This window comes from Corvus kubaryi, unplaced genomic scaffold, assembly GCF_017639235.1.
Source record: "Corvus kubaryi isolate FWS band 111438036 unplaced genomic scaffold, C.kubaryi_AGA036_p1.0 133, whole genome shotgun sequence".
Classification (NCBI taxonomy): domain Eukaryota; kingdom Metazoa; phylum Chordata; class Aves; order Passeriformes; family Corvidae; genus Corvus; species Corvus kubaryi.
The window spans coordinates 13,027,945-13,044,643 of NW_024580667.1; the positions used below are offsets into that span (position 1 = coordinate 13,027,945).

Genomic DNA, 16,699 nt, shown 5'->3' on the forward strand with positions numbered 1-16,699 from the left:
TCTTTTCCTTGGTTCCTCTGTACCCATGGGAAGCCTCCAGATGAGCTGTCCATAATCCTTACAGGAGGGCAGAGTGGGGAAATTAAAATAGAGCTGTTCCCAGTGAACATTTCCAGCAGCTTAGTTTCTCCCCAGGCCAGTGAAAAACCAGTTCTCCCAAGCTGGGAAAAGTCCTTGTCTCAGGAGCAACACCTCTGTTAATGCAACAAAGGCTGTGGAGACACTGAATACATCAACCATTTCAATCTACTTACTCCTCAGATACCCAAGGATGATTTCATGCTTGGTCCTCTGACCAGGTTTCCAGTCATCTGCTCTAAGCAGACTGACTGCAGTTACCAGGATGCTTGAAATTCAACTTCCTCATGGAAGGTGCTAGAGGATCTCTGGGGAGGGTCAAGATGGAGGGAGACTAATGCTGCTGAGGTGACAAGAGTTCAGGATATGAAAATCTTTGCAATATTCCATGGCCTGTGATTGTCAGTGCACAAGGAGAAGAGGACAGGAGGGACCTCCTGCTCTGAGTTCCAAGCACAGCAACATGCACACTCAGGGGCAAACCTGTCCAGGAGAGAAACAGCAGGACCTCAACTTCGGTCTCAGAGATAGCAGTGTGGGCTACAGTCAAGACAAGCAAGATCTGGTTACCCATCTGCCAGTCCAATCAGTGCAGCACTTTCCTACCTCACCCATGTACCACTCTGCCAGGTGCCTCTGAGAAAACACTTGTCTGGTTCCATGTACCTACAGCCATCCTTTGATGTGCTAGGCTCAGGCCCCTGCTTAAGCATGGCAGGACAAACTTCCTAGGTAGGTTCCTATCATTAGAGAGAGGACAAAAATGAGGGTGACCGGCAAAATTTCATTTTCTGCTGTCACTGCTGTGCTCCTGAGAAAGCTGGTGCTACCACTGCGTTGCCAAGGGGTCCTGAGGTCACTTAGTGCCTGTTCCCACATGGTGCCCATCATTGGGGCAGCTGAGGCACAGAGCTGGTACAGAGCAGCAGCCTCAGCATTTCAACACCACCATGCTGGGGGAGGGAGTGAACTGCCTCTTTTCAAAAGTTCTCATTCACTCAGAAGACCAGAATATCTCTAAATGTCCTGAGTAAACACATAATTAAGCAAGAAATTATTACTATAAACCAGACTGTTCTGGTCTGATGGGCAAGTCTGAAGTTAGGCAGTTTTAAAACTGAATTTCTTTTGTGTGGGTGTGCTTGGGAAACAGAAATAGTGATAATCATTCTGTTAAATACAAAGCCAGAATACTTTAAATGTGCCTTTTTCTTTAATGGGCTAAGATTACTTTGAAACTAAACTGGTGCATAATTGCTTGAATAGGGATTTGTCACTGACATATGTGAACATTTTTATTTCCTGAGCTATCCCATCAACCTCACTTGCAGAGGTGCCACTGTGCTCGTGAAACTGCCTTGCAGTAAAAATCTTGTTGCATATGCAAGTGATCTGATTGATGTCTCAGTGCTCCGCATCACTTCAGTGTGAAAGTCTTTGGTTTCTGTGCACTACAACAAAATAGTCGGATGTCCAAGTCTGAACTTGTCAACAGAGCTTCCCCTATAGAGAAAGAGCGGCTCTGCTGAGGAGTAATTCAGCTCACTTTCCTTCAGCATTTAACTTGGGGTGAGATGAAGCACTCCTGAACACTCTCACCCTGACTTTAGGAAGAGCATTACTTGCACATATCTAAGTCAGAACTCATGATTAACCATTTTAATGTATTAAAACCTTAAAATATCATCAGGACAGTGACAAAGGAGCAAATCAGAAGTCGACAAACTTGCCGGCCTGGCAATTTATGAGTCTGTCCCATTTATTGTCCCAGACCTGGGATCTGGAGAAGGAAATTAATGGGTCAATAACAGGAAAAGAATGCCACTTTTGCCCCTCTTTTCCATTCCCCAAAGCTCTGAGATGTGACTGTTTTTCGACATCTTCAACATACAGGAAAGACTGGTCCAAGAAGCATAATTTGTGTTAAATCATGTACCTATCCTGCCTTGCCTGTAGTGATTGCCTTACAGGAGATTCTGGGATTTCAAAATTATTGCACAGGCCGTATGGAACACAGTGCAATGGTGATGGGAAAAACATAAACCCAAGAATGAAGAACCTATTTTTCCTCAGTTAATTAAAGATTGAGAATGCTAAAGACTCATCAAGAGCATTTATCCTCAACATGTTAGTTGAATTTAGAATGGCTGAGTTGATTACTTCCCCCTCAGCTATGTTTGATCAGACAGGCAAGGTGTTATCTCACAAGGGATTTCGGTGGCAGGGTCACAGCCCCCAGCAGCACAGGGCTGGCACAGCCCCGGTGAGGGCAGGAGGAGGCTGGTGCACACTGCTGCACAGTGCTGTTCTCCAGAGGATTATTTCTGACTCCTGCTGCCTAAAAGCTGCAGCTAACAAAAAGCATAAGGGATCAATATGATTTCTGACTTCAGGTTTCTATTGCAGTAGGTGGGGGAAATTTCCCTCCCAGGATAACTTGATGAATAAAGTGGGTGATAATCACCCAAGCAGAGCATCAGCACGTAGCTTCAGCATCTGCAAACTTTATATATTCTGTAGTCTCCAGCAAACAGAACATGCATATAGTTTCCTTTCACCCTATGGGAGCACAGAAATAAGATGTACAGTACATCCTGACATCTCATTTGAGAACATTCATTCATGCACTGAAAAGGCAACATGTAGAGTAAGTGTGAGCTAGTGTTCAATCCCATATTCACATGAGTACAGTACTGACTCCTGGAGCTCTGGTTGAAACCTCTCTCTGCCAGTGAAATGGAGCACCTGCTGCTTCCTTAACTCACAGGATTATTTACATGATAGAAAATCTAAAGGTCTAGAGAAAGGAGAAGAAATACTAATAAAAGGTTACCAGCTTTCCAGTATTTTTGGAGCGCAGTTCACTACTTAATTAGATATTTGTAACTATACAGCAGCTTTCTTACACAGTCAACTGATGCTGAAGAGAAAATAATGGGAATATTTCTGACCATGCTATTTCTGCTCCAAATCACAATGCTGCTCACCTGCCTTCTCCCAATGTGTATATTTCTGTATGTTTCAGTCTCCTCAAGTTTTTATTTTATCTGCTTGTGGGTGTTTTCTTTTCTTTTGGAGCATCACAAATGCGATCAGCTGAAGTACTGACAATCCTTTAACGATTAATGTACTGCTCTTGTGTTTTGACAAGGTAAAGACAAAACTAAGACATGTTTTGTGACAGAAGTCATACCACACGTGGCATTTCAGCAGACAAAGGTACAAAATAAACATCCCACAATACAGGGTAGTAGGTATTAGGCTCATTGCACAAATAGTGCTATACAAGTTCAGTCTGATGAATAACGTCAGGTAGGTTTTATTTCTAACAGCTTCAGGCAGGATTTGCACACAAAGTGCAGAGCCCAGCTCATGCCTGTCCCTTAACTCAGTTGTTTCTTACTGAGGCTTCATCTGGCTTCAGCACAGAACTGTGTGAAAGTTAGTATATTCAGTTGTACTTCCTTCCCTTTGCTGTACAAAGCATCCTAAAGCAGACCATACAGAGTATTTTTGAAATGGCAAGGAGATGGAATAAAATTACCTGATGCATTATTTTCCCTTCACATTTGCTCTAGCTGAGGCCTCAGGGAGACAAAAACCCTGTCTGGAAAAAACCCTCCTGCTCCTTGTCCCTTAGATTCTGGCTCAGATTATAACTATGAATAAACTGACACTGAAATTTGTGCAATTGTGAGTGTAAATTTCCAAATATTGCGTTCCTCGCTCCGTTTCCTTGGTTTTATTATAATAGCTGCGCCACGTGGGGATTGAGAAAGTGTGGTCTCATAATGTTCTGAATTGAAATACTGAAATTTCAGAGCCTTGCTGGATGGACTTGGGGAAACCCAAGAAAAAAAAAGCAGAAAAACTTAAAGAGAAATCTGAAATGCAGTTGGAATGACACAGCATCTTCACACTCAGTGACTGGTCTCAGCAGTGCTACAGGCAGGGTTGTCATGGGAACATGTGTAAGAAATGTTTTCCTCATTTTAGCAAGTCCGTAACTTTCTCATACTCTCCTCAGATTATTTTCAGTTTGGTTTGGGTTTTTCTTCTTTTTCTTTATTGGCTAAAAGGCCTGAATGAATGAAACTTTTAAATGTGTTTGCTTGTATATTTCTTTAGTGTAGAGACAGACTAAGTATGCCAGTTTTTCAGCTTTAAAAATGAATGACTGGAATGGATAAGAAAGTTAAGTGAAGTCATGTCTGCAAAACCATGAGGAGCATGGAGAAAGGGAATGAGAAAGCAATGCTTACTGTTTTTCTCATAGTCTGAGAACCAGAAAGGATACGATGAAATTATGAGGTGTTGGGTTTGAAACAAACAAAAACGACATTTTCATACAGATTTTTAAAGTCATTGTCACAGGATGCTGCTGAGGCTGAAGGTGTAAGTTTGCTAAAAAAATTGGATTAAACAAATCAGAGAGGTTCTTTGGTGGCTATTATTCTGTGTGTGATCTCTGGCTCAGGAACTCTGTAACCAGTTTCTGTATGAAACTGGAAGGATAAATCATGGGACTATACACAGAATAAACCATGCTCTGTTCTTATTCTCTTTCCCGAAGGATCCCCTTCTGGCCTTTGGGCTAAGTGGACCTTTCATCAGGCAAATCAGGGAATTTCCTGTAACAAGAGTAGACATGGAAGAGCCTATGCCGTTTTTAGTTCTCTATTCTTTCTCCACCACTAAATGATCTTGTGATGGAACAGTCCAAAATGTCTTTCCAGACCCATTTACACTGACACTACTTGCTTTGAACTTGAATTCATTTGTTCTTTCTTGGAATTTGTGGGACTTTGGCATCTTTTTCCCTGTAAACATAGTTGTGATTAAAAGTGAATCTTCATCTGATGTGATTGATTTTCTCTAGTTTTACCATACAACATGCAAGATCTTTGGAAGAGCTCATAGCTCATAGCCACCCAATTGGTAGGAGCAGCCAAAAGGTACACATGTAAGGAGCCTTGTCTCAGATATAGGTGACCTGTTTTCTCAGTAACTTTCAATAGTGGTAGTTCCCACAGGTCACACAGTGGTAATTTGAACAGTCCTCAAAAATAAGTTTCTTATTTGTGTATCTTAATACATGCATTTAACTTAGACAGTCAGTTTGGAAAAGACAGACCCTGTAACTTTCAAAAATTTCCCAACTTCTTGTTGATCCCTTTCCTAATTTAAAAGAAACACAAAAAAGGGCTTTTTTGGTTGTGTATTGCTCCCTTCAGCACCTTCCCAATGCATCAGAAGAGTGGAATACACAACATATTGCTATGCCATGAATAAAAATTCTTGTGGATTTAGCATCTTCACTTCATTGACGACTAGATGATACCATCAACTGGAATCAGATATCAAACATTACTGACAGTCCCTGAAGCAGATAAACTTTTGCAATGTCAAAAAGCTTATGCCAAAAAGACTGAGCTAGCCAATAACAGCATTCTCAACTTTCTCTTGTAATGGTATCATTAAATCATGAAGGCTGCTACAATATCAATTAGCTATTTACTGTCGCAGTGTCTTGTAAAAATCTCTGATTCACCTCTGCCAGACTGAACATTCATGTGCAGCTTCATCTTGCCTTATTCTCTTTAATTTTTAAGTTGCCCTATTAACAAGGGGTTTTCTCAGAAATGGGTCAAGGCATTTTGAAGTACTCTGGCCATGGCGCATTTGCAATTTCCAAAGCAGAACATTGTCAGATGCCTTGAAATCAATAGAACAACAGCTCTCCAAGCAGCTCTTGTTTGCTTCTCCTTAGAGGAACACTCAACCCAGTCAGCTTCCAAAAGGAGGTCTGAAATGGGTGGGCACAAAGCTTAATATTTTCCATCTTGAAAAGAAAAAGGTAGGCTTTCAGATACAGCCAAGACATCTGCATTCAGCATGACTTAATTTTGTCAACTAATACAGGACTCAGAGAGTTGCTCACTATTTGTTATTATTTTGTGTTCCACAGATGGAAGTAATGTCTAAAATGCACTGGTTGTTTTCCAAACACAGCAAAGATTCAGGCCTTTAAGCACTGTGTATGCAATTTCAAAAGAGATGCCTTGTTCCCCATCTGATACTAAGAAAGCTTTATGTTCAATAGCCTGTCCAAACTATCATCTGTAACTAGTTCTGATCCTTAACATGCCATCACCTTCCCTTTACCTTTCAATGACCCTACAACAGCACTAGCTTTGATGATGATTTATAAAGAAGAAACAGGTCATCCTGTTTCTTCTTTCTGTCTTCAAACTCTTTTCATCCTTTAACATCAGGATATCTTCTTTAAGTTGAATCATAAGGCCTGCAAATTTAACCTGTTCAAAGCCTGCAGTGATGGTGATGCTGTCCTCAAAATTAGCCAGATAAGCAGCCAAAAAGCCAGAACAGTCAAATGAATCCAAATCTTATTATGTATTTCATGCTTTTTAAATGAGAAACAAAACTTTTCTTATGGACTGATTAGTTGATGTTTTGGTCCCTGGCCATGTGTGACTCATTTACATTGAGTCTTTTACACTGTGAGTGCTTTAGCATTATAGTATTTAAATATGGTTTATATAATGGTTAGGATGAATGCACTTGGATTTTTAAGCTAAGTGATGATTCAGTGTAGTTACTGAATCATCACCAAGTTTGTAATGTACTCACAGGTGTAGCATCTCTCGAGATGTCAGTGCCTCTGTACTGGCAGATGCAGAACAGATCTATTACCACCCCACTGAGGGCTGGCATTAGACAAATGCCTCACCTAAAAGTTAAGTCCAGAGCTGACCTGTGGCTTTTAAATAATACAATGGTTCTTAGTACAGGGTAAAATGTAGCTACTATGACACTTTTGTGAGTAAAATACCCAGAGCCAAAGAAGTACCAAAGTCCATCTGAAGCTGGTGGGAATTATGGACCTGATCAGAGTTAAAGTTGTGAGTCTAGCACATTTCCTTTAACAATGATAAATATAATTTTGTCAGCACTAATTTGATTTCAAATTAATGCACCAGTGGCAAGTCAGCACAGACATACAGGACCAGATTTTCAGCTGGGGTTCCTGCTTGGCTGGTTGCAAGGACATGTGTGAAATATGAAACATCTGAAAAAACTGCATGGAGATGAACACTGCAAAACAGGACTATGGAAGGTGTAGTGCCCTGTAGCTGGGGACATGCTCCTGAACCTATCTGCACACACACAAGCCTCAAGCTGGCACTCAAAGCCCTGAGCTCTTGGCTTCTGGCAATGCTAATGCCAGGGCTGAATTTACAGCACTTTCTGTAATTACGGGAGGCTCCTTGAAGTGCTACCTCTACAGCCTGAGTGGCGAATGTGAAGGACTGTGGAGGACTGAGTGAAAGAGAGCACGTGTGTGCTGGCCACGGGTGAAAAATAAGAGGTTTCTGATTGAAACCAGCCACCCTGGGGCTGGCTGCTGGAAGCTGTGACCTGTGTTACGCTGCTGACAGTCTTTAAGGTCAGCTCGCTGTACTTGCACCGGCCTGGGGCGGGAGCAGTTGTGAAGCGCTGTCACACTTGGGTCCCACCGTGCTAACAACGTGTTCGTGTGAGGTAGCTGTAGTGCAAGACTTACTGGTAGCAAGTGCCGGTCCTTTATTGCGTGCCTCTTTTGGCTGCAGGTTGCAGGGAAGGGAGGAAAGGGGGGAGCCACCACAGCAACGGGGCCTTGGACTTTTTGCTCTCTGTTATCACCTCGGCTTCGATGTTCTGTTTTGGATGAGAGAGAAGACACGAGTCTTTCAAAGTGTTAAAAACATACAGTATCTCTATTCACAGCACAACAGAGACAGGTACAGGAGAGTGGACTCCAAAGACAAAGGTTCTCCTCTTCCCCAGTGACTGGTACAAATGATCCCTGTTGCAACTGAAGGGAGAAGCACTTACTGGGCATCCATGTACCCAAAAGAGCAATGCCCATACAACACACCCCAGCATATTCACTGAAGCTAAACTGTCCCCAAATGAGATTTATACCATTTATCCCAAGAGACAAAGGAGCTACCTTCTAGGCACTTGAGACCCAAGGCCTGATTTCCAACAGGAACCTGCAGCTCCTATTGCCTTGAAATATTGAGGTGCAGTAATGCCTGCATTCTACCCATATAAAATATATCGCTCTGAGGGGAAAAAAACAAATACAGCTCCAGGTAGGATTTTATTCCCTGGCTACATGGCAGCGCTAGGTCCTGAGCATTGGCTTGACATCATGAAGGTTGTTGCAGTGGTAATGCTCGGGTTCCAGAATGAAGGAGATCATCCTGGAAAAGTCAAGATCTTTATCTACCCTAGGCCCACAGGAATCTTCCTTCACTATGGGCTCACAATATTCAGTCCTCTTCCAGCATTAGTCCCAAGTCTCTGGAACCTTCCAAGTGAATGGGAGAATGCTCATGGACTTCCCATCTCTTATTTTAGGTGACAGATAATTGCTGTTCACATGGAGTGCTGCTGGAAGGAGATAATATATTCACCTGCTCCACTAGCTATGGTCCAGTCAACAATGTTTGCTGCTAGCATAGCTGATTTCTGACCTAACATTTAGTTTTAATTGCTCCTGGTTAAACAGATAAAGAGAGAATGAAATTCTGATAGAAGATAGCATTGAGACACAATAAACATGTTTAGAGTAAATTTCAGATTAAAATTTCATCCCCATATATGCAGTTATTTGGAAAAAATGATAAAGCAGCACATGCCAAGTTGCCTGCTAAACTTGCACAGCTGCCCTTAATTGTGGAGGATGGGAAATTGCCAAAACTGAGATTTGTAACTTTAAAATTATGAGACATTTCTGGAACTGCCTTCCCGTGCTGCTGTCAGGATTTCTCCTGCCCACAAGATGGCAGGCAAAGATCAGCCTGGTTCTGGGACAATTGCAAAGCAGAGCTGAGAACAGAAAAGAACTTCTGTTCTACTCCAGCACTACTGTGGTTGCAATTTGGCTGTTATCACTCTCTGCCATGCTATGAAGACATACTGCACCCATAGTGTGTTCCTGACCTAAAACCTGCAGAGATGGTCAAATGTGGTAATTAATTGGAACATCTTATCCAGCTAACAGATGCTCTGCAGTTCTAAGTAATCGATTATTATTATAAGCTAATAACAATCATAAATGAGCAAGGCAATTAGAGCTGTTGGTGCAAAACGCTTCAAGACAGGAGGCTGCTGCTGAACCTTTTAAGTGTAACCTGCATGGATTTTCTCCTTCCTTATGGCACAGGAGAAAGACAGGCTTGTTTGCCTGCTTTGACTTGTGTCCTGGTAATAATTTTCCCTTGGTTAGGTTCCTGGTAAAAACTGACCTTTCCCTATCTTTTGCCTTCCCTTTAATGAGCTGTTGTAGGACCATCCAGCTGTTTGCATCTAGCAAATTCTCTCTATGGCAGGGATCCAGGAGCCTGGTTATGAACCTGATTGCTCCTGCTTCCTCTCTGTGTTGCTTTGAGGCTACAGGTCTGCAGTTTGTTAGGTGATGTCAGAAAATGTTCCCTAGCCTGGGAAAGGGACACCTGCCCAACTCTTCCAAGCTGTCCAGGACATCTGTCACCTGACTTTCAGCTGCCGCTCTTAAAGGACACAGGCATCCTCCAGTATCATGCTTGGAACCCCTGAGCAGACAGCTCAGTTTTTGTGGAGACTAACACCACTGGGCTCCAGTTTCAGCCCTTGTGAAGGGGGTTGGGACCAGATAATCTTTAAGGTCCCTTCAAACTCAAACCATTCTGTGATTCTACAGTTCTGTGATTTCTTCGCCTGAGTACCTAAGTCCCAGTGCCACAGTTCTGTGTGCTTGTGCCTGAGCATCCTTCTGCTGCCTGGAGTGGACTGTGGAGAGGTGTTACATGTGTGGAGCTGGAGCATGGGGGAGCACCTACCTCTGCGCAAGGCTCGCAGGTGCTGCTTGGCGTGGTGGTGCAGCTCCTCCACGCAGGGCGGTCTGGTGGAGGGGACAAAGATGTTTCTTTGCTGATGCCAAGGTGCTCGGTAATAGACACTCAGTTTGCTCTCTGCATCAAGGTTGGAGACAGCTGTAGGATCAAAACAGAGTACAAGATAAGACTTCTAGTCTCTCTTCCATCAGCCTAGCTGAAAAGCAAAGGCTCTTTCTTGGAACAGCATTGTCAAGAACAGGTACAGGGTTTGCTACAGCACCTTTACTCCCATCACACAGCAGCAAATAATCTCTGGGTTTCCACATCATTTTATATACCAGTTAGCATTTAGACAATGCCCTTTTACCAGATTGCAAATGGCTCTATGGAGGCAAGCAGGTGAAATGATACTATATCAGTGTTTTATATAAATGGACCAAAGGGCTAATCATTTTGTAGATAGCAAAACAAAAATGCAAAGAAGCGACTCAGTCTTTCCACAGTGACATTTTGAGCAAAGGCAGTGGGAGGAATAGGTCTTCCCTTTACTCATTCTCCTGTCAACATGCTCTTTCACTACATCATGTTACACACAACTAGTTTCTGACGCAGGTTGCCAGTTCACTGCCTTCCAGGGCGTAACAACTGAGATTAACTGCTTGCCCTGCTGAGAGACTTTAACTGTCACCTATCAAAAGAGGTTCCTTTAATAAACAGGGACTTCTGAGGGACAGGAACACTTCAGTTCCTCTAAAGCAAAATCCCAGAAGTCTGCCTCTGAAAATTATATTAATCAAGTCCAGTAAAGGTTTGAGAGAATTTCTCAGGAGTGGTGGAACTCATGGGAGTCCCATAGACTATGCCCAGCCTCAGTGTACACGGTAGGTAGCTTTCCAAGGGCCAAAGCAGGAGTGGAGGGCCATAGGAGATGCCAGCACTCTGCCCCAGCCAGCAGCAGGGAGCAGGCTCATCCTCAGCCCACGTAATGCAGCAGAGCAGGTGGCACATCCTCAGGTATAGCACTGGGATTGATCCTTCTAGCACAGGCATCGATACAGACAGTCTCTGGTCTAACGCCACGGAGCTGCTGCAGCTGTTTTGCTCACAGGACAGCACAGTGTGACACAGGCAGGCACCCTCATGCACAGGAGGTACCTCCTGGGCTTCCCTTCCCAGTCAGCAGCCAAAGAGCCAGTGTGCCTCAGGCAGGTCCCTGCCCTGGCCATGCGCTCCTCTCCTCTGCACATTTCAGGGCTCTCACCTACATTCCTGCTTTTGTATTCTCTTACCCTCTTTTGAGGGATAGCCAGTGCATCATGGCGGAGAATGGCTCTCTGGTGGAGAGCCAGAGAGCTCTCTTTGGTCTTTCTGGTTTTTCATTAATGCAAAACAACATTCACTCAGCCTGAAGGCATACCAGTGCTTTGTACAGAGAAAGAATTGGGAAAGTACAGTTGGAGAAGAAGTGGGGAGCAGACAGAAGAGGAGAAACCTAGGAACCATCCTGCCATGTGTGGGATGATGAGAGACTATCCATTTCTTTGATTAGAAAAACACCCCAAGAGTTCACCAAAATTTGCAGGTGTCATGATGGAAGTGGTGGTATAATATGATGAACAGACCAGCTGATGTTCAGGTTCTCAGAGCTTCAGCAACAACGAAAGGACCCCAAACTCTGTCCGGTAAGGAGCCTTGCTTTGCTTCTCAGTGGATTTTTGCAGTGGGGTTTCACTCATTTTTCAGCACATTTGTAGTGCTGCTCCATGCAACTGGCACAGTGTCAGTGCAAGGAATGGCACAGGGGGAGAAAAAAATGATAGTGGAGGAAGGTAGTAGGATGAATGATGGCAACCTGTCAGTGCTTGTTCATCATGAGGATTTACTAATTAAATTTTTCACATTGCAAAAACATAATATTGCCAAATTGCAGGCGGAGCTTTTGATGGCTTGTCTGTCTGTTACCACTGCAGTAGGGAAATACCTCACTCGCACGAGTGGATTTTATATCTCCTTTAGCCCTTGAAGGTAACGTCTGTTTTACATACAAGGTACTGAGACACAAAGCAACTTGTCCCGATCCTGTTCTGAGCCACACTTCCTCCTTGGGAATCTCAGCTCAAGACAAAAATTTGTAAGCAACAGTAATGATACCCCACCCATTCTTCGTATTGCCGAGGGCATGTGATATTCATGATCACAAATTGTACCCTGGAGGCTAATGAAAAGGCAGGCACAAGCAGTTCCTTCCTATTCCCAGAAAAATCTGTCTAGACTGAAGCGCTAGTAGTTGTCTGTGATGAATATCAGTAAGTGGAAAGTTTTACCTACTTACGAAATTTTCAGACATTTCATAAGACTAGAATAGATTTTGCTGCAAAATTTAGCTTGCAGAAAGCTCTTTTGGCCTTGGCAACAGTGTTTTACAAGTAAGAGTAGGAGTTGGATTAATACACTTTGTGTGAGACTTAAAAATGAAACCAAGTTCATGCAAGCTCTGCTACACACCTACTGTTGTAGACACACATTGCTGTTGACAGATAAAATAGCATGACCTCTTAGCCACCCAGCAAGTCTCCCTTAGCCAGCAGACCTCGCAGAGCTGTGCATGGTGCTGTCCTAGGAGAAAACTCACAAATACATTGCTTGTCTTCAAATGATAGGGCATTAAGAAGCTTACAGTACTCTGTGCCATGGCCCGAGCCAGCACCCATCCATGTCTTCTCACCTTTCCCTGCAGGATCTCTGGTTCATGGTAACAGGGAATATACTCCCCCTGATACCAAGAAAGCAGAAATATTGCAGAATACTCACTGAACTGACCAATCCTTTAAAATATTCCAAAGCTGGAGTGGATTTTCTAGGAGATCCAGAATAGAAACTAGAAGTGCTGGCAAAAAAAGCTGCAGGGGGATGAATGTTCTCAGCCTGCCGTAGGGAGGAAGCTCAGAGGGAGGGAGCAGTGCTGAGTAGGGTGGAGGACAATGCTGGCCCAAGGATAAGTAAGTATAAACCCACAATGAATGCAATTAGTCTGGATGTTTGAGGAACAGCATCCCAACCTCAGAGCAGCAAAGCTCTGAAAAAAACTCCTGGAAAGGAGAGAGAGGGAAAAAGCTAACCAGTGAATAAAAGCCTGCCACAAAAGAGGGACCTGCTTCCATTTCATTCCTTGCACACTGTCCTTTGCATGTCCTTCCCTGTCCTTTGCACATTGCCTGTTCTTCTCCAATGACATTTTGCCTGGCTCTTGCTGATTGCCTCTGGGAACTGGGCACCATTGCTGGGAGCTGAAGCCAGAGGATGAAAACACAGGAGTGGACTGTGAGCTTTAAGGACTACTGAACATCTAATTTTCTTCACAGGACTGAATCTCTTACTTCCACTAAAAGAAAAAAGACAACCCTGTGGCAGGGTAATTCAGCATATAAAGACCACTGGGCTGAGATCTAGAAGAAATGTGCAGTCAAAGCTTCACCAAATGCTTCTGCTAGGAGCTGGCGTTAAATATTAAGACTCCCTATGCTTCCATTCTGTGCAATGAGGATAAGGTATCTCTTTCAGCCAGCACTTCCTTTACTCAGTGTTTAACACTGCAGGCTGTTTTTACAATGCCGAGCCTGCGCGTGGCTGTAGCCCCTCAGCATCATTGTAACATGCATAATAAATAAAGCAATATAGAAACTGTAAAGCCACAGCCTTTAAACGATTAACAGCTGGACATGAATGAGAAAAAAAGCCTATACAGAGATAGCAAATGCTGCATTTCAGGCATCAGATATAGACTGTTAATATATTTTTAGTGTGCGCTTTAATCAGTTTAGACTGTACAAGTGAATCATATAAACTATCACTTCATTTCATTCCTGAGTTAAAGTAATTGGGTTTTTTTGTCTTGTGGGATGACAAAATGACAAGAGACCATTTAAATGGATTCTCCATTCCATTCTGTGGATCCATTAACACTGGCTGGTTTCCGAACAACCAATGTCAAACAGACATACACTAATGGCTCTTCTCATGAGAAGATTTTTGAAGATTTCTAAATGGCTGTTTTATTGAAGTTGATCATATTTATCATTTACAGATCCTTCTCGTCTTCACATCCTCTCATCCTCTCCCTCCTTTAGCCAAGCAGAAAAAGGATCCTGCCACAGCAGAGCTGGATGTGGATGCTTGAAGGTTGTGCGGCTTTAGTGCACTCAGGCGTGGTTGTTCTAATAATAACACCACAAAGGCCAAGCAAGAAAGATTTCTGCTCTATTTATTTCATAGATCCAGGGGTTTCCCCCCCCAACTCCGTCTGCTTCTCTAGATGCTTGCCTCCCCCCTTCCTAGCTCCTTCTGTTTCTCAACTTTCTATTATTTCTATCTGTATTATAGTTGCTATTAGCTGTCAGGGGAAGAAAGAAAAAAAGATAATTTCCTATGTTTCCTGGTTCAGAGAGAAAACATGATTTGTTGTAAGGTGTGAAAAAGTGTGCAGCCTGGAGGGAATTGGAGCAGCGAGTGAGGAAGCTGCCTACATGTTAAGGGCCAGAGCCCAGAACTGTCAGCCCTGAATTCTGCACAGGCAAAGCTGAACCGGCAGCTGCCAAATCCTTATTAAAGTATCCAGGTTTCAAAAGACAAAACCCCAAATTAAAAAGGATCAGACTAGAAAATAAGCCTATTCCAGAGCCCAGTTAGGCTTAAGACATGCTGTAATGACCCAAGCCCTTTGCAGGTGGCAGAGGTGCTGTGGGCTGTGCACTTAGTGAAACTCCACCTCTTTACACACCCTGCTGCAGGGGTGTAGGATGCACCCAAAGGTTTCTGTGGCCAGCAGCACCATGCCAGGCTCTGCTTAGGAAAGCCCTTCTTCTCTAGTGTTAGGGTGGTTGACCTGTCATTTTAGCATATGCCATTTTTTCTAGCTATTTCATGTAAAAATTGTGACTTTTTTTTGTTGTGTGATCCAATGTCATAAGAAAGCTGGATGTTCATCCAGCTTTGCATAAATAGGCCTATGCCAGCAGCAGCGGAATTCAACGTGATCAGACTCTTCCTCAGCTGCTGCCCAGATCAGCAGTGAGTTACTGCCTGCTGTGTTTGTGTGCAACACATTGCAAGAAAATTAATTCTGAGGAAGACCAGATTATCTCAAAGACTAGGCAGCCTGGCAGCACATCCAACTTCATCGTGCAATTTAGTGCATAAATGTTTCATTGAGGCAAATGCTGAGTCTGATGTGAATTTTATTTATAGTCCTGTATATCTTGAATGTACTCTTCCCCCAATGTACTTGTGTCTCCACTGGAGCACCCAGGGGCTTTAAGCCTAAAACACTGGTAAAAATCTAGAGTTGCTTCTTTGCTGTTCATGTCCCACATCCATCAGCAAGCTCAGTCCTTTCAAAGCAGCTCCCTCTGTGGCTGCTGCTTCACAGTGATGTCAAAGAGGGTGCCGGGGCTTACCCAGCAGGGACACTGCAGCCTGGAGCTCCTCAAAGGTGGGACAATCACTCTGTTTTCAACAATTGTGCTTCCTCCCAACCATGCATGCACCCAGACATTTCCCTATTTGCCAATGGCAAACCCCACCAACAGGAACTGTGAGTAGCTGTTTGGATGAGCTGCTTTCCTGTCCCATGTTTATTAACAATTGGAAAATGGTTTGTAATGGCCTTGTGCATCATTTTTTCTTATTGCTATTATCAGGGCAGAAATCCAAATTGTTTCTGAAGAGTTTTTGTGTTGTGCAACCTGAGTCCAGGATGGATATGAGTGAAAAGCTCCTGTGACACAGACCCCAAGAGATCGTTTGGGCAACTGGTCTGGACCTGAAGCCTGGATCACCACATCTGCCCTGCCACTGGCATTTGCACATGCAAATCAAAGCCAGCACAACTGTGTCTATGCAGGCTGCAGCTGCCCTCCAGTAAAACAGGAGGGGAGACATGACAAAACAAGTTAAGTCTTTAGCTACATGTGGGCAACAGCATGAGTACAATTATTATTCTGTTCTGCACTCATGGACAGACAATTTAGCAAATTTTTCAAACTCAAGCAAAAAGGCAGAAAACTAACTGACAGCAGAATCTGTTGAGAAAGACCACAATCTTTTATGCTCTTTGTATTGTTTTATTTCCTGTCAATACAGTGAAACCTCTCACGTTTCAATCACAGTTTCTTAGCACATCCCTGTGGCATTTCTCTGCCTTGCATTATGCTACACATGGAAATAACAGCTATTCAGGAGAAAAAAGGGCAAGTGGACAAAACCGCATCCATATTTGGCATTCAGGTAGCAGGAGAGATTAAGATACTGGAAAGCATGTGATTTGGATGTCATTTCCATGAGCAGATCCTTGAATTTTGCATTTACCTGATGTTTGGTTGACTGGCACAACAATAATTCAAGAGGGCTGGGAGGTGTGTGGTTCTTATACACGTAAGAAGATTAGGCTGTTAAGCAATATGCACTTACGTGAAGAGTACCACATACTAATCCCATTCTTGGCTTTGCTGCTTTCAATCACTGCTGGTGGTGTTTGAACATATTTTAAACTGCTTTTCCTAACTCTGTCAAATATGTTACAGTGGCCAGAATGGAACTTCATATTTCAAAGTATTTCAAAGCTGTCACTGCAGGATAGACAATAACCTCTTAGAAATACAGAGTACTTTGTATGTTCAAGCCTTCATTCCTGTGAAGTTTCTATAGCCAGAAATTTCTTCCTTTTCTTTCATTCCTGT

At 43.2% G+C, this 16,699-nt stretch overlaps 1 protein-coding gene across 4 annotated transcripts in view; it reads right to left on the reverse strand.

Moving 5' to 3' along the window:
* The window catches only part of NHS (NHS actin remodeling regulator), a 249,210-nt gene that overhangs the window by 16,470 nt on the left and 216,041 nt on the right, over window positions 1-16,699 (reverse strand). For all 4 annotated transcript variants that reach the window (XM_042037217.1, XM_042037226.1, XM_042037208.1 and 1 more), the window contains exons 2-3: window positions 9,969-10,121; window positions 7,664-7,797 (exon numbers count right to left, since the gene is read on the reverse strand). In XM_042037217.1, the coding sequence (XP_041893151.1) occupies window positions 7,664-7,797; window positions 9,969-10,121 (287 nt within the window). The remainder of the gene's footprint in view (window positions 1-7,663; window positions 7,798-9,968; window positions 10,122-16,699) is intronic.